General features: G+C 36.9%; 1 protein-coding gene across 1 annotated transcript; it reads left to right on the top strand.

The window, feature by feature from the left end:
- The first annotated feature begins 12,450 nt into the window (after positions 1–12,450).
- LOC110730719 lies at positions 12,451–14,678 on the top strand. Its single transcript, XM_021910542.1, has 2 exons — positions 12,451–12,520; positions 13,822–14,678. Exons 1-2 carry the CDS (start codon positions 12,451–12,453, stop codon positions 14,676–14,678), a joined length of 927 nt encoding a protein of 308 aa, XP_021766234.1.
- Positions 14,679–22,387: the final 7,709 nt, after the last annotated feature.

Genomic DNA, 22,387 nt, shown 5'->3' on the forward strand with positions numbered 1-22,387 from the left:
GAAAAACATGATTATAAAAATAAACGAGCGGGGCTCCGATACCGCTGTTGGGGTTTGGTGAGTCCGACTCACCGCGGAAACAACCCCGACCCAAGGAACCACTCGTAATTAATAAAACCATAAATCATAAATAAATAAACACAAGAAAAGGAAGAACGAATCATACCCTTGAAGCGAGCTTCGCTCTCTCAAAACGGGCTCTTACTTGAAAGCCTTGAGCACCGCAAATGTCGTGCCTCCAACAGTATCCACCCACAAAGGACGAACACGACTTTTTAGGTCCGCTACCTTGGAGTTAGCAAGGTCCGACCAAAACCCAAGTGTTAATGGAGTTTAAGAGTTTTTCCAAAATATGGAATGCTCTTTCTAACTCCCACTCAAGCACTTTACTCCAAATCCCAAGGTTGGTATTTATAGAGGAAAGTATGAGTGGGAATTTCTATCCCATCAATGTGGGATCATGAAATTCCACAAATTAATTTAAAGCTAAATTAAATTAAAATTGAAAACTAATAATAAATCTACAAGTGGCATTACCATGTGAAATGGGTTGGTGAGGACCACATGAAGAGTAGGGGACAATACTTGCTCCCCACTCAATACTCTCCTTGTGCCACATGTCCTTACCCACTTGCTCCCATATTCCTCAAGCTTCCCCATAGTGACCGGCCCTATGGCCCAGCCACGAGCCTAGCCATGAGCCCAGCCCGAGCCCAGCCCTGCACCAAGATGCGGGTTGCTGCTGTGCGCGCAAGCCACGCACTTGGTGCGGGCTTGTTGCTGAGCGTGGCTGCTAGTGTGTGCGCTGCTAGCACGCCTAGCTTGCGGCAGCTAGCTGCCGCACGCACCACGTGCACGCGGCTTCTAGCTGCTGCTGTGCGTGGCAGCTAGCACGGTGCGCTAGCACGCACCTAGCCAGCCATGCTAGGCTCGGCTTGGTGCGCTTGCTAGCCACCTATGCTTGGACATTTTTGCCCCTAGCATTCGGATGCTCGGGGCACTCCGATGCTAGGGGTATTTTTGGAATATGGTCGATTTATTATTATTTTGCGCGTCTCGTCTTTTTATTATTTTTGACTCGACTTGCGACGATCGATTTCGACGCTCCAAGCTCGAATTACCGACGTCTAAATATTTAACACTCGGGCGACGAATTAATTTCTTCCGAATTAATTCGTCGAATCGGTTCGTATATTTTGCTTGGGTGTGATCCGAAGGGTTCAGTCAAGATTAACCTGTAATATTAATTATATTAATATTACTGATCGGAAGCGGCCTCCACCTAGGCATTCCGATCACTTGACCTTACTGAATATATTAGCTTTCTAATAATTCTGAACCCGCTATCAGAATAATACACTTGTTCAAAGGACACCATTCCTTTCATTGTGAGCCAATAATTAAAAAGTTGAAAAAAGAAGAAAAACATGAATGGGACGATCAATGCCAAAAGGTCTTTCAGAAAATCAAAGATTATCTTAAAAGTCCACCAATTTTAGCACCACCAATACCCAAACTACCTCTTAGGCTATACATCACAGTTACAGACACGGCCACAGGCGCCATGTTAGCACAAGAGGTAGAAAAAGTCAAGCGTGCAATATATTACATAAGTAAAAATTTATTGAGTATGAAACAAAATATAGCACCTTGGAAAAAACAAGTTTAGCATTAGTGAGGGCAACTAAAAAACTACGACATTATATGCTACCACACACTACTCATGTGATTTCTCAACAAAATCCGATAAAGTATTTGTTTGAACACCCACCTATACAAGGAAGAATATCCAAGTTGTTGGTAATTTTGGCCGAATTTGAGCTAAAATATATTCCTGAAAAATCAATAAAAGGGAAAGTAATTTCCAATTTTCTAGCCCAACATCCAATTCAAACAAGTCATGCAGAAACTGCTTATCTTCTGGATGAATAAATTCTCATGACACAAGATGACAAATGGGTAATCTACTTCGACGGTGAGTCCAATCAAAAAGGATGTCGCGTAGGAGTGTTATTCATAAGTCCAGAGAGAGCACATACTCCAATCTCTGTCAAAATAGACTTTGAAGTTACTAATAATGCCGCAGAATGTGAAGCGTGCATTATTGGATTAGAAGCAGCAGCTAGCATAAGTGTGCAAAAATTAGAGGTGTATGAAGATTCAAGTTTGATTATAAATTATATATTGAAAAAATGGAAAATAAAGAACTCCACAATGATATTATACCAAGCACACCTAGACTAACTCATCGAGCATTTTGAACATATTGATTTTAAATATCTCCCAAGGGATGATAATCAATTTGCCGATGCACTAGAAAAATTAGCCTCAATGATCAAATTCCAGATCACTTAAATATGATGCCATTATGCGTTGATAGAAAAGAAGAACCAGCATATTGCAACGCAATAGAGGAAATAAATGACATTGAAGGAGACAATCCTTGGTATGATCATATCCTCCAATATATTACCCATGGCACATATCCCGAAAATACTTCATCGAAAGACCAACGAGCCTTGAGAACACTTGCATCCCAATACAGTCTATTAAATGGTAAATTATGCAAAAGAGGACCTAATGGTCAAAGTTTATTGTGTATAGATCAACCTGAAACCACACGCCTTATGGAAAATACTCACAAAGGTGTTTATGGACCTCACATGAATGGTAAAATGGTAGCAAAAATAATTTCACGACAAGGGTACTATTGGTCCACTATGGAACATGATTGCATACAATATGTTAAAAAATGTCCAGAGTGCCAAATGTTCGCTAATTTTCAACACCTTCCACCATCCGAACTATACAATCTCACTTCCCTTTGGCCCTTTTCAACTTGGGAAATTGACATAATTGGTAAAATTTCTCCAATAGGAGCAGGAGGACACGAGTATGTATTAGTATCCATCGATTACTTTACCAAGTGGATTAAGGCTACTTCTTACGTGAAAATCACTTCTAAACACGTCGCAAAGTTTCTCTAACGAAACATATTTTGTAGATATGTAGTTCCACATGAACTATTAGTGATCAGGGATCTCAATTCAAAGCTGAAGTCGAGAGCCTCTTAACTCGTTATAAAGTAAAACATCATCACTCATCTCCATATAGATCTCAAGTGAATGGAGCTGTAGAATCGGCAAATAAAAACATAACAGTCACCATTAAGAAAATGGCAGAAAATTATAAAGGCTGGCTGAATAAACTACACTTCGCACTATGAGGTTATAGAACATCTATACGAACATGAATAGGAGTAACTCCATACTCCTTAGTTTTTGGAATGGACGAAGTTCAACCAGTCGAACTAGTAACACCATCCCTACGCATCGTACTCGAAAGTAAGCTACCGTAACCTGAATGGGTAAGAACGAGGAATGAAGAGCTTTTATTCCTCGATGAACGACGATTAAGAGCTTTGCATTATGTACAAGTCTACCAACGATGCATTGCACGTCATTTTAATAAAAGGATACAACCCAAAAATATCAAAGAAGGTGACTTTGTACTAAAGGAAGTTAGGGGTCCACCAACAGATCCAAAAGGGAAATTCTAGCCTAATTGGATAGGTCCCTACCGCGTAATTGAAATCTTATCAGGAGGAGCCGTCAGATTAATGGATATTGGAGGTGATGAAACTCGCTAATTAATAAACATTGATCGACTTAAAAAATATTACATATGAAATCCGGATAAACTCGTTCATTCATTAAACAAATCATTTTTAGCATTCAATTGAAAGATTCTAAGTGTTATGCACTTAACCGAATAACACGGTAAAATACATAACACTTGGGGGGGGGGGGTAATTTAAAAATAATAGACCATTCTAAGTGTTCAGGTTTTTTTGAACATCACGAAATACTCTTCAAACTTGGGGGGGGGGAGGGGTAATAATGAAGAAAATTAAAAAAATTAACACTCGTAGTACAGGTGTCGCGCGCAACCAGAATGGCTGCGCGCAGATGTCACGCGCAACAAATCTAGTAGCGCACGACAGGCTCGCGCAACCTTTGGTGTTGCGCGCGCCACCTGAGGACGAACTGCGAACCCAAAATTTTTACACTTGATTAAAGCTACGACTTTTTCTTGCGATAAAAAAAGGGTGTTTCTCAAAAATAACATATACTTGGAAAGTAAAAAAAATTAAACTCTGATTTAAGCTTTGTCTAAACAAAGTTTGATTAATTTTTTCATTTAATTTCTACATAAGAGATTAAAGAAAAATAAAAAATATATATATAATAATTGCAAAGAACTACCAAAGACCTGATTTCGTAAGACGAATACGTCGACAATCTTTATGATTCGGTCATATCAAAATAAAAAAAATATAAAGCTCATTTTATTTCATTCAAAATTCAAAATAAGAGACATTATTGAACTAGATGATATATAATAATAATAAAAAAAGAACATAGTAGTGATTACACTTTATTCAAATTAAACTAATGACAAGATTGTGTAACACTCTGAGGTTTTACTATGTCCTTGATTGTCACGGATGATGGAGTAGTTTCCATCGCAGTATTTTCAGAAGCCTTAGAGCTTTCCCCTTCATTCTTCTTTTTCACCCAAACATTGTTCTTTAATTTAGGGATAAGGGCCTTTGCAACCTGTTTTCCTTTTCCTTTAACAACTGGAGCCTTCTTGCGAGTATTTGGTGAAGGTTCTTTAATTTTCACCCCTTGTTGCGCATGTTTAGGAGGAACCTTTCTCTTTGGTTCCTTCGAACGAGCCTTAGGAGATGAGAAGTCTAATTTTCTTCTCACTCCTTTGTTTTGACAAATAGGAGGAGTAGTGGTGGTCGAATGCATCAAAGGCTTAGGTGGACTGCGAGCTGTGGCGGATTGATGTTGTGATCGAGCCTTGTTCAATTCGCCCTTATCCGCCGCATTTATCCAAGCCTTCTAAAAGGAAGATAATACAATACTCCCAATAGGGTTTTGTACTACCCATCTAGGGAGACTTGACCAATATTCCATCCAACGAGCAATTTCGTTCGGGTTTAAAGATCACATCTTTAGGGGCATCACAATCTTGCGGGGAATAATTTGTTTCATCCTGTATTGTCTTATCACCCTGCAAGGAAAGATATAAGTAGTACTAGATAGGCCTAGAAACCTAATATAAGGATAATTAAAACTATTTCCAAAAATACAACTTATGTTCCACTATGGAATCACAAAGCGTATGTTAGGAACCCCGTGACAGAAAAATGACGTCCATTCTTCTTCATTCTTGTGCTTGTATAGAATTCGACATCCAGGGAATGTCCTTACTCCATTAGCCTCAAGGTTTTGTGGCTGATCAACAATTCGTTAAACGCTCCATGAGCCAAATCTAAAAAAAAAAAGAGAGAAAAAATTAATTGCGCGCATCAAAATCAGTTGCGCGCGCCATCTGCGCGCATCGCTGAAGATTGCGCTGCTATACGACGAAAAAAAATGTACGTGTAATAGGAGTGGACTTCTCGAGAAACCGTTTTTGTTAGGGTCTCCTCTAAGACGATTTAAGCATAAAACTATTTCCGCCAAAGCCAACGGAGCGGGTGAATGACATCCCTCTATTTGCTCCACTATGGACACCATGGAATAATCTCCATACTCTTTACCTGTCCAAAGTAAACAATTAACAACAAGACAATAACATAAAGCACAGATTTTAAAGTGTTGTTTAGTCATGTTGTCACGAGGGGTGACAGTGTTCAATAAATTGGATCAAATTCACGCCTTCTTCAGTTCTAATGTTAGTCATATCATTGTCAGACAAACCAAAAAATCTTTGGAATATAGGTTTGGGATCCGACAAGGTAGGCGCATAGGTAAAAGGGAGAGTATTTGCAGGGAAGCCTAGCAAGGCCTCAAACTCACCAGGTAGTGAGACAATTTCGTCCCCTTTAAACAAGAAATAAAAGATGGTGGTTGGAGTCTCAATGATTGACGGCGGCATGAAGAAAATCAAAATTAATCACTAGTTGCATGTAGTTCAATAGAGGGTCTAGGTGGTAAATTTTGAAAGCTAGTTTGTCCTCGGTTGAGAGGGAAGTGACCCATTGCTTCAAACGTTGTTAAAAGGTGTTCACCATTGTTCAATTAAAAAAAAAAAAAAAAGAAGAAGAGAGAATTTAGAGTTACTTATGATATCACTAAGCAAAAGAATACGAGATGATCAAAAGCCTACACAAAACCACATTTAAATAGATCCAAGAAGGGCAAAATTTCGACAATTTTCGCTTAAAGGAAGTTCACCAGGAGATGCCGCGCGCAACTTGCATGTTGCGTGCGCCATCCGCGCACAACAAATTTACATGCACGAGACAGCCGCGCGCAACTCTTTCAGTTGCGCGCTTCTGATCTGTCGCGACATGAGAATTAGATTTATTTTCGTGTTTTGGACTACATAATGAAGGAATCTTGACGAAATCTTAAGACTAATTATACGCTTGCCATTTCCCAATTCTTGTATCTCTTTTTTCTCTTATTATTTGTTTCATTCTTATTTTGCTTTTTTTATTTTATATTATTTTTATTTTTATTTTATTCTTTTCCTTTCTCTTTCCGCTTCGCTTTCCATTTTTTCTTTTCTCTCTCTCCTGTGTCTCTTTTTGCTATTTTTCGAGGGGGGCAAGTCAGGAACCCTTCCTTCCCTCGGAAATTTTTTTATTTTTTGTTTTTATTTATATAAAAAAAATGTACGCATGGAAACAAAGTAAAAATAATAATGACATATATATACAAAAATGTGTCATATGTAAAACAAAAAATAATAAAAATAATACAAAATGTACATCTGTTTCCTAAACAAAAAAAATGTGTACAAAGAAGGTCAGGATGCTTGGAAACTCCCAGACGGCTACTGCACATCCTGCGAAATCCAAACGAAGATTAATACATAAAATGTGTGACAACTTCATTTAAAAAAAGGTTATGGTTTGAAAAGGAGGAAAAAACAAAAAAAGAAAAACGAAGACGCAAAGAACTCACGATGCCGCGCCACCCTCTAATCGAGACATGATGGTCTGGGTCCCACTTAAGGACCCTAGGGTCCCAGTTGGGAGGAGCCTCCAAAACCACATCCTCCTGGTGACGTCGATCGGCTGCGACTCGTCGCTCTCGAAGCTCCTCACGAGGACGGGTCACCCTCTTTCGAGGGGGGACTACCTCGTCAGGACCTTCTAGAATCTCCTCATCATCGACAAATGGAGGCAAGTCCATGCTATGATTGGATAAGATATCTTTATTAGTTTATTTTATTTCTAAAAATAAGCTAATAAACGTGTTCTAGACCCATTTCGGCGGCATAACGGCTTTCGATAGGGAAAAACACAAAAATCGAATGCCACCCATACTTGGGGGCTACGGTACCTGCAGTTAAACTCAGTAAAAACGGGCCTCTAACACCCGCAAAAGCCATCCTATACCAGTTTCAACTAAGCATTCAAGGGATTGTATTTCAAAAATCTCAAAGAGTCAACTACTCCTTGACGAAAAACAGTAATAAAAACATGATTATCGTCTACCATACAATTTTGAGGTTTAAACATGGCAAAAAACGAGCTAAGAGTATGCTTAGCGCCATTTTTTAAAATTTCAAAATTTGCAAAATATGAATTATGAAAGTAATACTAGTTCCAATACTATAATCTACTTCATAATCAGCAAATGCAACCAAAATGAGCAAGAAAAAGCAACAAATTCAAGCAAAATTCGAAGAAAAAGAGCAAGAACGAACTTAAAAAAAGAAATGCTCATACAAGGCTCAATACTTATTCATTTTTTATGAAATTTGTTGCAAAACACTCCTTAAACATGAAATAACAACATGGAACAAACAATTTCAAGAATGATGGAACGAATAAAAAACCCCCCAAATTCGAAATTTGGGGTTTAACGATTCGAAAATCGCCCAAATTCAGCCAAAAACGAACGAAATTTAGTAAAAAACTTACATTAGATTATGGAAAATATGAATAAGGGATGAAATCTACTTCTTTTACCTTCAAAAATCGCAAACAACCGAGCTTAGAGAGAGAAAGGGTCGAAAATGATGAAGGAAGAAGAGAGAATGCCAACTGAAAATCGCACTCATGAATTTTTTTTTTTGCTGATTTAAATGTCGCGCGCAACTGAATCAGTTGTGCAAGACAGACCAGCGCAACTCAGAACGATGCACATGCCTGGCCAGCGCGACCTACTGAGTTACGCGCGGATACCGATCACTAAAATAACCGTTATCCAGATTTTAATCCGTTTGATCATTTTTCAACAGACCAGCGCAACTCAGAACGATGCACATGCCTAAGCATACATATTAAACGTTTTTTGTAAATTTGTCTCAAGACGTTCCATAGTGGTGCTTTACATAAAAGCTCCCATAGACAGGTTTGTCATTTTACTGTACTGACGTTATAAATGTCTGGCTTTTCTTCTTTTTTTCACGTCCAAAGAAAAAAGGAAGGCGTCATCATCCAGCGTAAAAATGCAAGGTGTATCGTACAGCGTAAAATTGAATGGCGTAGGTGTTGCGTAAAATTTCACTTCAGCCCAAGCTTTGCGAGATCTACCTCTCGGAAGGAAAAGGTAGAGAATTACTTTACTTTAGGCGTTAGCTCACGAGTCGACAGGCGCGCTGAACCATTAGGAACAAACTCTTCTTGATTGGAAGCAACCGGGAAGGAAAACGTAGAGAGTTGCTGACTTTGTTCTCTCTCACTAGATTTGAATATTTGCCTCCAGTCTTGAGACATGTATTTCTATCTTGTGAACATCCGGTTTGAATACCGAAACATTTAGGCTCGAATGCCGAAAACATCTAGGATCGAATGCCAAAAACACCTTTTTCATCTTTTTACTTTGTTAAAGTCGGGCTAAAGTTTCAATGACATGATTGAGAGGAAATCACCCCCCTTTTACTCTTTTTTAAATCGATCTCTTCTCATGATTTGACATCACTAAGAACACCTTTACTTGTAAAAGCATTCTACAAAAGCAAAGGATCAATCTAGATTCTTTAGCATGTTAAGACTAGAAATAACTTTTTCTGGCCTTAATAGCTACTTGTTTCATACACTTAGCGAATCAAGGATCGTTTCTACATCCTTAGCATTTCTGAAAGATTCTCTACTCTTTGAGAACTTCGTAGAATGAGTCTCGGATTTCTTTCCTTGACTACTTTGATCATCGTCTATTCTAGACTCAATCAAAGTGGGGGATAACTGTAGACACCTACTTTTGGCCTCCTGCCCTGACAGGAAGTGCAATGACGATAAATAAAACCATCTTCGTGTTGGATCGAAGTGAAGAATGCTTATGGATAACTGATTAAACCACAAAACACAAAAGACTATCCCAAACCAAGAAACATAACCAAACAAAGTCTAATTAATGAAATTCAATCATAATTAGTCTTAAGCCTCTACTTAAAACCCAATAATGACAGATTTAGGAGCGCCTAGGTTAAAATAAGAGCTGCCGCAGAAAATAACGCACGCATCTCAAGGAGTTGCGCTAGGCTAGCGTGTGCAACTAATTTAGTTGCGCGTGACACTCAACGAAACTACCAGAGTTGCGCTCGTGAAAGATTCAGAATTTCAAAAAAATGGAAAATTGAATCTTGCCATAAAGCCACTCGTAAGACAGGTAGCGCAGCTCAATCACTTGTGATGGGATGCCGCGCGCAACTCATCTAGTTTCGCGAGACACCTTCTGCAGCGGAATGTTAAAAACCCTTAACCTACTTATTCCCTATAAATAGAGGATTAATCCGAGGCTTAAACATATAGAAAATTAACCTTAAACTCTGGGGAAAAACTTGTGAACTTGTGCTACCTAACCCCTCTTGTCCTAAACACTCACCCCTTTGATATTTTGTTACTATGGTGGAGGTTTCGAACAAGAAGGAGTCCATAAGTGTTCTAAACGGAGATCTAGCAAAGAGAAGTGGTAAATTCCCGAGCGCTTAGATAAATCATTTTTATTTTCTTGTTTAAAAGAACTTTAATTAATTAATTAGTGTTGCTTGATCACTTTAAAAGGTTTAATTAATCAATTCCACATAGTATCTTGCATTAAAAAAGAGTAGAATTGAATAATGAATTATTGGTTGATCACTTAAGCCAAGGCGAATATAATTTATTTCTTGTCATATTCACAAATTTGATTAAATAAAGAATAACGAAGTTGCAATGTAATTCCTACGTGAATTAATGTGTGTAAATAAAATCAACTAATGCCCCGTTCTCTTCACCTTAATTTTGCTGAACTAAAATTATTTTTACTAAACTAAAATTATTTTTGCTGAACTTAAATTATTTTTACTGAACTTAAATTAATTTTACTGAACTTAATTTATTTTTGCTGATCTAAAATTATTTTTACTGATTTTATTTTATAATTCTTCTTTAATAAAACTGAATTTTGCTGAACTCAACTTATTTTTACTGAACTGATATTATTTTTATTAAACTGGACTTATTTTTACTAAACTGAAACTATTTTTATTTAATAAGGAAATTTTGACTTTTACCACCTTCAAATAACCACTTAATTGAATTTACCACCTCCAAAAAAAAAAGATTTACTTTACCACCATAAAAATTTCCAAAAATTCGATTTAACCACCAACTAACGAATTCCGTCCATGAATCCGTTAGTAGGGCCCACCTTTTTGACGGTTCTTCTTCATCTTCCCCGATTTCCATATCAACCCAGCCGGCAACAAAATTAACACACCATGGTTGGTCGGAATTTCGTGTGGGGGCAAGAGAGGGGTCGGAATTTAGTGTAACCTAGGGAGGTGATCGGAATTAGGTGGTGGTTAGGGTTTTAGGAGTGCGGAATTTGGTGGTGGCTAGGGTTTTAAGAGTTGTCGGAATTAGGGGGGCTATATGGTTGGTCGGAATTTGGTGGCTAGGGTTTTGAGGTCGGAAGTTGGTGAAAAGGGGGTCGAAATCCGGTGTGGGGGCTGTGGCTGTGCGGTGCGATGCGGTGGTTGTGGATTAGTGGGGTCGTTGGTCGGAATTTCGTGTTGTCGGAATTTCGTGTGGGGGCAAGGGAGGGGTCGGAAGTTGGTGGTGGGGTCGTTGGTCGTAGTGATTAGGTGGTGACTAGGGTTTTGAGGTCGGAAATTGGTGGAAACGGGGTCGAAATCGGTATGGTGGTTGTGCGGTGCGGTGCGGTGGTTGTGGCTGTGCGGTGCGGTGGTAGTTATTAGGTGGTGGGGTCGTTGGTCGTTACGGTTAGGTGGTGGGGGCTGGTAGCGGTTAGGTGGGGGGGCTGGTCGTAGCGGTCAGGTGGTGGGGCTGGTCGTAGTCGGTCCGGTGGTGGGGTCTCGACGGTGGCAGCAGCCACCAATTGATGGATGAGGTTTTTTAATTTTTTTTTTGTTTTTTTTAATTATTTTTTCTAAAGCTTACCCAATAATATGGCGACACGTGTGCAAGGTAGGCCCCACTAACGGATTTATGGACGGAATCCATTAGTTGGAGGTGATTGGTGGTAAAACTGATGTTTAATTTTTTTATGAGGTGGTAAAGTAAATCTTTTTTTTTGGAGGTGGTAAATTCAATTAAGTGGTTATTTGAAGGTGGTAAAAGTCAAAATTTCCTTATTTTTTTAAGGTGAAGAGAATAGGGCCAAACTTGGTTTTAGGTCTCGCGTTGCATATATTGTTTGGTGATGAAATTGTAAAAAAGGAAGAGCTAGTAGAGGTCGTACTAGGGCTAAGATAGTGATTCCCCCCTAAAGGAAACGTTATTTTAGTACTCTCGCTCCCGAAATCATTTCTGGTTTATGTAGACCAATGGGTAAACTTACGATTTGTGCTAATTATTCCGTGAACTCCATATGGAAGAAAGGCATGAACGAGGCTTATGAGTTTTCCCAAAACTCATTGGCGACTCCTACTTGTTTCTTATAAAAAGCATAATGATAGAATCAATTCTAATTCAAGGTCCCCCAAACAGTCAGGAGTTCAAATCCTACTACACCTTAACAAGTGTAAAGTCCTAGGCTTTTAAGTGGTCATGGGCATCTAAGGAAGGACACCCTTACGATGGGATCACCCTCCTTACACTAACTAGTTTAGTTAAAGGTTTATGTTTATAAATAATTAACTTGATTAGGGTAGTAGTCCCAACGACCTACTCCACCTAGTTAGATCAAATTTTGGTGCCGTTGCCGGGGAAAGGGCTTGTTTAGCATGTATTTTTGCTATTGTTAGAGAGTCATTTTATTTGCTTGCTTTATCCTACTTTTTATTTCTAATCATTCTCTTAGCTTTGGTGGATGCTTAGGAGATCTAAGGTCCTCCATACAAAACATTGACCACAAAATTAACCGAACTTTAAGACAAGTCCGTAGGCTTTATCAAGAAGAGGGAAGAGGTCTTGGTGCTATAGTGGATAGTGGGAGTGGCTCTTGTTCTTCAAGTGCTCAAAGTGAGACAATGGCGGGAAAAGAGGATGAAGTTTTGTTTCGTGAGTTAAGGAATCCGGACGATTACGAGCTCACAGGAGGTATTTTGCTTCCCATCACGGAAACCAACTTTACCATCCATCCCCAATACACAAGGATGGTACAAGGGGGGCAATTTTATGGTTCACCAAGTGAAGATCCCATTGAGAACCTTGATAGATTCCTTGAGCTATGTGCCATGATTCAAACCAATCAAGTTTCGCAAGAGTACATCCGAATGCATCTATTTTGACAACCTCTTTTGGGTAGAGCTAAGAAGTGGCTCAAGCAAGTGATGTCAAATTCTCTCACAACATGGAGAGAGATAGTCAAGGCATTTTTGAAGAGGTTCATTTCCAAGGAGAAGACTGCCGAGATGAGAAGGAATATTGCATCATTTGAACAAGAAACGGATGAGAGTCTTAGTGAAGCTTGGAAAAGATTCAAGGAGTTGGTACAAGCATGTCCTCATCATGAATACAATCAAAGCTTACTCAAGCGATTCTTATATGATGGATTGGAACTAATGTCTAGAGCTAACTTGGATGCGGGGGCCGGTGGACAATTGATCAAGATCCCCCAAAACAAGTTGAGGCAACAATAAAAAAAGTGGTGAAGAACTACTCTTGGGGTGGTAGAAGAAGGAATGCACTGAATAAAGGTGGGATGTATGAATTGGAGAAGGTTGACCAATTGCAACTTCAAATTGAGCTTTTGATAAGGGGCTTGCAAAGTTGAACACAAGTGTTAATAGTGGGGCAAGCTATTATCATGTCAATTTTTTCTCATGTCAAAATTGTGGTGGTACAAACCATGATACATTGTATTGTGGAGGCTTGAGCCTCGAACATGTTGCGGCTTACAACACAAGGCAAGATGGATTTAGGGGAAGTGGTGGAGGAGTAGCTTGGAGACAACCACCACCCGAATTTGCATCTCAACCTCAACCTCAATAATGGGGGAAACAAGCTCAACCATCATACAATTCCAACCCTCAATATCAAAACCCACCTCCACCTCAAAACCAAAACCCAAGGGGTAACTACCCAAGAAATAGCCAATACAACAACCAAAACCAATACAAAAAATAAAAATCAAGGGTCTCAAAGGAGTAAAGATCAAGCATCACAATTCGATTCCACACAAACCCAAATTCTCCAACAGCTCCAAGCCATTAATCAACAAATGCAAGAGGTCAAAGCTAATAACAAGATAGTTTATTCAGAACTAGCCTAATTGGCCGAGAGAGTACCTTTCAACTCACCTTCTACCTTACCTGGGAAAACACAACCTAACCCCTATCACAACTTAAAACTTGATTCTTGCAATGCAATTACATTGAGATTGGACACATCCTGTGTAGGGCCTAAAGAAGAGGAAGAAGAAAGTGTGAGACTGGAGAAGAAATTTGAAGAAGACAAAGGTGTTGGGAAGGAAGAGAATGTAGAGGAGAAGAAGCACAATGATGAGAAAACAACCTCAAGTCCTAGTGAGACTAGTAATCTAGATGAGCCAGTTCCTTTTCCCAGTTCGCTTGCGGAGAGAAAGTTGAATGATAAATTTGCAAAATTCCTTAGTGTAATGATGAACTTACACATAAGTCTCCCTTTCATCGACGTTGTTACCCCAATGCCTTCCTACTCTAAGTTTCTCAAGGATATCTTAACCACCAAGAGGAAGCTTAATAACGAGCTCATTACCCTCCCTCATCAAGTTAATACACTCATTCAACACAAGATGCCAAAGAAAGAGAAGGACCCGGGAAGCTTTACTTTACCAATTAAGATTGGTAACATGGAACCTAGGGGTGCCTTTGCGGATTTAGGAGCGAGTGTTAGCTTAATTTCCCTCCCCATTGAACAAAATCTCAAAATTAAAATGATTCCCACAAGAAAAATAATTCAACTAGCCGACCACTCGGTCAAACTTCCTTTTGGTGAACTTGAAGATGTTCCTATTAAAGTTGGGCATATCTATGTGCCATGTGATTTTGTAGTGATGGATATGGAGGAAGATGTTGATACTCCTTTAATCTTGGGTCATGAAGCTCTTAAAATTTTGGGGGTAGTCATCAATTGCAAGAACAACACCATTACATGTGTGGTGGCCGATGAGAAGATTGTCTTTGAGTTCTCCATGTTACTCAAGACCCCATGGTTGAGAAATGCTACCGAGTTAATGTTGTTAATGAGGAGTTGGATCGTTTGGGGAGGGTATTGATGAGGCCGCAAGATCTGATGATTGAAACTCTTACTTGCAAGGAAGAGTTTCATTCACAAGAGGCAAGATATTTCTTTAGGGCTTTGGAGGAAACTCGAAGGTGGATGAGAATGAAAAAAAAAAGTGGAAATCAAGGTTGAACAAGAAAGCATCCTCCCAAGGTAGAACTCAAACCCCTTCCTCCCTCTTTAAAATATGCTTTTCTTGATAATAAAGGAAAATATCCCACTATCTTCAATGCTAGCCTTAATGGACTTCATTTAGAAAAATTTCTTGATGTTTTGAGAAAATATAAAGATGTGATACGGTATAGCATTGGCTATGTCAAGGGTATTATCCCTTCCTTGTGCATGCATCCTATTCACCTTAAAGATGATCAATCCACCTCCATTAAACCTCAAAGGAGGTTGAACCCTAACCTCTAAGAGGTGTCAAGAAAGAGACTTTGAAACTACGTGAAGTGGGCATCATTTATGCTATCTCCGATAGCAAATGGGTTAGCCCAGTTCATGTAGTTCCAAAAAAGGGTGGATTGACCATCGTCAAAATTGAAGGAAGAGAGGATATATCTCCACCTTAACGGTGACCGGGTGGAGGATGTGTATTGATTATAGGAGATTGAACAAAAATAAAAAGAAGGACCATTTTCCTCTCCCATTCATGGACCAAATGTTGGAAAGACTTTCTCACCATGCTTTCTTTTGCTTCTTGGATGGGTACTCTGGATTTTTTCAAATACCTGTCCATCCAAGTGACTAAGAGAAAACTACTTTCACATGTCCATATGGAACATTTGCATACTGAAGATTACCATTCGGATTATGCAATGCTCCTTCAACTTTCCAACAATGCATAACCTCTATTTTCTCTAATATTCTTGAAAAAGAAATTAAGGTATTCATGGATGATTTTAGTGTTGGTGGCTCGTCTTTTGACAATTGTCTTTATAATCTTGAAAAAGTTTTGAAAAGGTGTCAAGAGACGAGTTTGGTTTTGAATTGGGAAAAATGCCACTTTATGGTTGAGGAGGGAATTGTCCTTGGCTGTAAATTTTCAAAGAATGGCATTGAGGTTGATCCGGCCAAAGTTTTGGTGATTGCAAAGTTGCCCCCTCTTACCTCCATCACGGGAGTAAGAGCTTTTCTTGGGCATGCCGGTATTTACCAAAGGTTCATTAAAGATTTCTCATCAATCGCCAAACCTTTGACTGAATTACTCTAAAAGGATGTTGTTTTTAGCTTCAATGAGGCTTTCCTTGAGGCATTTCACAAGCTCAAGGAAGCTTTCATTTCCTCTCCCGTTGTGCAAGCTTCGGATTGGAGCTTGCCATTTGAGCTAATGTGCAATGCTAGTGACTTTCCAGTAGGTGTCGTGCTTGGACAAAAAAAATAAGGAAGATCATATTTTAGGGTTTTAGGTACTCTCAGAAAAATTTCATGAATCTCATTCATACGCACCTAAACAGGATCTCAATCATATACAAATAAAGGATCACATAATAGTTTAGAATTAACCATTGATTCATGAATTCCCCAAGCTTTCTTCTACCTTCTTGCGGAGATTAGAGCCCTATTTGTTGCTCCTCTAATATTGGTCCACAAGTGTAGATCGAACCTCCACCAATGCTAGTTGGACGGGAGAGATTAATCTCATATTCTATGGAGAACTTCTAACCGGTTGTAGAGAGAGAGGAAGGGAAAAATATTACGTTGTTTCTTTATGAAAGATTGACATCAGTGTATTTTTTCCCAAGCCCTTTATTATATATAATTATATTATCTAATTAGGGCAAGACTTATTCCTATCTTACTCGTTATGGCCAGTCATTCACTAAACCCAACATTTGGACTCAGTATTCTTGTTTGACCTAACATTGTAACGTGTGACCTCATCGGATCAATTTAGTTAGCATTGGTTTAATCCAATTATCAATATTGGTCTCTAGCAAGACGTAAAGACGACCCAACTAAACGAACTTATTATCTCCATAAAACGATCCATATTATATTAGCAATTGCACGAGAGTCGAGGACACATTTCCTTCAATCTCCCACTTGTCTGAGACAAGCGTGCAATCTTCAAATTCCTTAAGTCTCTTAGTGTCCAATTTGATAGTATGATTACATCTCTATGTCATCCATACTAGTACACAAATCGTTTCTTGAAATTCGTGTTCGAATTGCTAAACAAATGATTATCTAGTAATCCATTTGAGCATGGCCATGCATTTCCAATCCTTACTCTTCAAGAGGCCAAGACACCCATCCTATCTAATATAGGAGGACCTTTTCAATCTTGTGGCAACCAAAACTCCCACTCAACTTTTAGTATAACCTAAGTGTTGCTTTTAAAGCCCCCTTTTACGGCATCACGTTTGTCAACATCAAAGTTACACTAATCATTAAGATAAGTAGTGTTCTACTCATGTCTTAGGAATCCACTAATATAATTGCAAAGTTTTCAAAAACTTCTAAATAGGTCAGTTCGATCATGTATCAACCATACAAATCCATATAATTGACTGAACATCTCTATGTTCCCATAGCCCATGAAACTGCGCTATTAATCAATCTTATATGCTAATCCTTTTCAATAAGTCATTTATGTCCGGTTTAACAACTTGGATTAGGAACTTAAATATTCCATGAATTCAGTTCAGTTCACTTATGGGGTTTCATTCATCAAATCACGAATTTGACAAACCCATTGAAATTCATAAAATATCTTGGACATTTAATTTAATACTAAACCATGATTAAATAAGTATGAAACTTTGTTTCACGTTGATAAACATAAGGAGAACACAATTGATAGCTTTTCAACTGTGTCCAATATATAATCAAAGCCATCTAATATGTTCAATTTCTATTGAACCTAATATGACTTTCATATTTAGGCTTTTGAAATAGTTTAGTTAACAAATTTTGAGACATTCTCATCCATATGAACTTTGCGACCTTTTCTCTTATGATAGTTTATCTCCATATACTTGGACGTTGCCTTTTATTCTTCTCCAAGTACTTCAGGAAACTCTTAACTCTATAATTTCTAATATCACATATCAGAATTCGATTGAAAATTGCACAAATGCATCTAATGAGTATACTACGTAGCCTTTATGAAGAATCCTTTGCAAATGCACAAGGAATGTTACTCATTCGCTAAATCTCATTAGTCTTTGGTTTGCACTGAGTCTTGATAAGCAATGTGCTATGCTACACAGGAGTGAAACCTATTTTGGAGTTTTCATGCTTGAACCTAGAGAGAACCCCATCTATATAAGTTTCTCAATTAAGTTCAATCCTCTTTCAAGACCAATCTCAATAAATCTTGATTCCCAAGATGTACTCATTTAATCCTTCAAGGTCTTTCATACAATAACAATTCATTAGCCATTACTTGACCTATTCAAGTATGGGAACATCGTATCTTGTAAGAAGTATGTCATATACATACAAAACCAAGAATACTACATAGCTCCCACTAAAATTTTTATATGTACAAGCTTCTTCATTTATAAACTATCAACCAATTTGATTAACTTAATAAATCGAAGATTTTACTCCATGATGCTTACTTCAATCCACTAATGGACATGCATTTCTAGGACTTCCTGGTCTTTCAAAACGTTAATGTTTGTATCACATACCCATTATATTTCATGAACAATTTCAAGAAAGCGTTTTGAACTCCATCAACCACATCACATAGAGTTGACATCACGAGAAGAGTTTGAATAGATATAAGCAATATTAGCAACGAAAGATTTCACCATAGTCAATACTATGAATTCGTTGAATCCTTTAGTGACTATATAATCAATGCTTAGAAAAAAAAATTCCTTCTTTGTCTACTCTTTGCATTCAATGGTTCTCTCCCAATTCATGCAAATCAACCAAGTGTCTCACACTCAATTTCAGACATGGAAACCATTTCAGATTTTCATTGTACTAAGCTATTTTGGAGTTGTGACTCGTCAAATCTTACATTCTAAAATCAATATTTTAGAATTTCTTAACCATAAAAATTATTTATCTGGCTTAGATTTACTAGACTTTGTGGGTTTATACGCAACAAGTAAAAACTTATTTTCAATGAAGAACAACATAAGATGGGTATACATGGAATGTGGCCCTTGACACATGATTATGTATCCCATTACATTAATGAGACCACGTGTTGTTGTTTTTGACATGGTGTGAATCATTCTCATTTTTTGGTTCTCTCGAACACCTTCGAGACTTACACTCCCACTTGCCTTATGAAAAAAGCTCTTTTAGCATAGGATAAGCCAGTTTGTTTCTCTTCTCGACCTTTTCGAGAATTACTCCCACTTTCCTTTTAGAAATGATATCTTTTTCAAAAGGCAATTAGAATAAAAAACAATTTATCCTCAAAACATTTTGTGATTGTAGTACCCATGTACTGAGCTTTAGAATTCAACATTGCACTAAACAGTTTAATACAAGTTTCTTATTCTTAAATTTGTAGAAAAACAAAATAAGAACTTCTCTTATCCATATCTTATATGATGTCTTATCTACATTGTGATTTGACGCAATCCTTATTAGTGTAAAAAGCTCAATTTAAAGGTGTATCCTTAGAACTATTGTTTGGAAGATAGGTACAGTTCATCATGAATTATGCTATATCTTATATAGTTTAATTCCTCCATTTGAAAACATTTTCTCTTAGTGGAGTAGGTTGTAAACTAATTTTACAATCCTTGAGATGATCATCAAGTTCTTTGCTCCAATGCTCATCACTACAATCATATCGTAAATGATTTTGAATTCTTGCCAAGTTAGCAATTTGACTCAAAAATAAATTGTTACGATCATATCGCAATGTTTTATTGTCTTGTCAAGTCTCTTTTATTCTTCATTTTGAACCATATTGAACTTCTTCAAAATTTTCAGATTCATGCTTCATGTAAGCATGTGTGATCATATTCAAATGAAGGTCCATGTTCATCTCTAGCCTTTGAATCTTAGGTTTTTTAATTACATCGTTATGTATTCAACCATAGGTTCACGTCACCTTTTCTCCAAAAGATAAACTTTTCAATCATCAAACAACATTAAGATTCGCATACATCAATGGATTCATAATCTTATGATGTTAGAAGTCCATCCCTTTGGACCTTCCGTATGCAATTCTATTTTATTTTGATCGAATTGACATTTCTAGAAGTGATTCATATATAGAAATGGTTCATCTATATCTAACATATAGAACTCTTTAACCTATTTAGTGTTTCAAAACATCTCTTGATTCAATTAAGCACAAAATAACATTTGTTCAATGCTTTGAATCTTTAACATTCACTAATAACTACAATGGAATAATGTTTTGATTATAGCAAGAATGTAATAACGATTATTTATGTCAATGCTAAACTATATATAGTTAAGTGAAATGTAAAGTCATACATGTAAAACAACATTTGTTTCTCACATTGTAGATTTACTTTTCCCTTAACCAAGTTTCAACTCTTTAGCTCAACCTCATTCTTCAATGAGAGAGTTAATCTTGACATCACATGTCAAATAAGTAGATTTTTTTGCTAAATCAATTTCTATAAATACTTGATGTGGAACATTTCCATTCTTTAACTTCCAACTGTACTTTATGGGGTAGTTTTCAATCTCTTGGAGCTAGTCCTCAATTTAAACATTTGCTATTCATAATAGCACTTGACATTTTATAGCCTTGAGATCAATTGACAAATTATTTGTCTCTTTTTTTTATCCTTTGGCTTTTATTGTCGTCCCCATCCTTCTATACCCTTTCCCATTTGAACCATCTAGAACATTTCTTTCAAGCTCAAAATGATACTATGCTCAACTACTGTAAGCATCTTACATAATTTTGCTAAAACCATTCAACACAATTCATGTTGGAGTTTAATCTTTACTTAACACCGCATGCAATAAGTGAAGAATGATGTCACTTAAATTAGTCAACATTTGACAGTATGAAAATCCAAGTCATTCACCATGTTCAATCATATTGATCAAAGATAAATAAAAATATTGGGTTCTTCATGTGAGTCGCACTCATGTTGTCTTTAGAGGTCTTGTACCTCTCCATCGAGTCCAATAACTTGAAACATTTTCAAAATGAGTCAATGGTGGAGCCATTGAATTATTCAAACTTTTTGAGTTCTTGGAAGCTATAATTAGACATGTGACATTATTAAATAGGTTTTTTTAACACTCCTTTTGGCCTTTAAAACCTTTTTTGCAAAGCATAGATAATGGTTTACGGATACTCTTTTAGTTTTGAGAACGTTTCTCAATATTTCATTTAATCGAGGAGATAACATATATAACACGAAAATTAATCAATTAAGATATAATATTTGCAAATAAATACAAAGTTCAACTATGCATATCAAAGTAGTTTATGATTCAAATATCCTTTGAAATCATTTTATCTACTTTACACTATATTCATTTTGTGTCCCTTTATGAATAACGTGATTCCAAGATCCTATCCCTATGTAGCCTTAAGCGGACGGAGGCCCTTCCTTAAGGTTACATTTTCAAGGTAAGTAAACTTCTTTACTAATTACAAATTCTTGTAATTATTGGTTGGATAGATAACATCACATGTTCAACTATCCCCTTGCTTCAAAATCCAAAACGCTTTTGACGATTTTGTTGAGGATGACCAAATTAAGTGTGCAAAATTTGCAATTTCACCTTACCTTCCAAGATTATTAATAATACCCTGCGGAGGCATGACCCATTACTATTAATCAAGGGTTTAATAAGTACTTTATATTTGGAAAAGTGAGCCTCAATATTTGTGGGACTTAAGTTTATTATGTTATTATAAATTAGTGAACTCTAGCGCATTTGATAACAACATTCAATAAACTTATAAACATTTTAAGAATAATAATAAAATGAATAAAATTAAATATGAGCTAGTATGGCCCCTAATCCTAAGAACTAAGCTTGATTAGACACTTCCTTGAACTCTTTACGGATCTCCGTCCACCTTCGTCATGGGCCTTCTCATTTTGGGCTCTTCTTTGGATTAATCAAGTATTTAAATAATTAAACTAATTCATACTTCAAATTAATTACAAAAATACTTAACGATATGCAGATCGTATTTTCTAATTTAAGCTTTGGGCCACACTAGTCATTTATAGCAATAATAATATATCATATATAACATACAATTGCCACATAATAAATTCCATATCATACTTTGCCTAAACTAAAATATTCGATATTATTAATTAAGGCAACATATATTTCAAAATATCACATATTTTAAGACATGATTATATAATGTCTCCATATTATTCATTACCATAATTAAAATTTCATATATTTAAATTAGGAATGAGAAGAAATGAAATAAATATATAATCTAAGAAAATAAATCACATTTATATTCTAGGATTATCTTAACCAATTTAAAATTCCATCCTAATCACTAGTTAACCATCTAATTTTAATTAGATTAAAAAAATCAAATTATGGATTATCACATAAACCAAGTCAAATAGCCATAATTGGAATTTCTCATTTATCTCCTAAAAAGATTTTGAAAAACTTATCGATAATTAAATTTAAATTTCAAAATTCAAATTAATTATTTTTTTTAATTTTTTTGAAAAACAGGGGATTGTCGTGACTGAACACACTGCCCAGCCACGTCACATCCACCGCAACAACATAAACTCCTTT

Source organism: Chenopodium quinoa, unplaced genomic scaffold (assembly GCF_001683475.1).
Source record: "Chenopodium quinoa cultivar QQ74 unplaced genomic scaffold, ASM168347v1, whole genome shotgun sequence".
NCBI lineage: Eukaryota > Viridiplantae > Streptophyta > Magnoliopsida > Caryophyllales > Amaranthaceae > Chenopodium > Chenopodium quinoa.

Coding starts and splice junctions, on each gene's coding strand:
- LOC110730719 (XM_021910542.1), top strand. CDS start 12,451: ATGGCGGGAAAAGAGGATGAAGTTTTGTTTCGTGAGTTAAGGAATCCG. Junction 12,521..13,821: donor CGATTACGAGCTCACAGGAG/GTATTTTGCTTC, acceptor CATCCTGTGTAG/GGCCTAAAGAAGAGGAAGAA.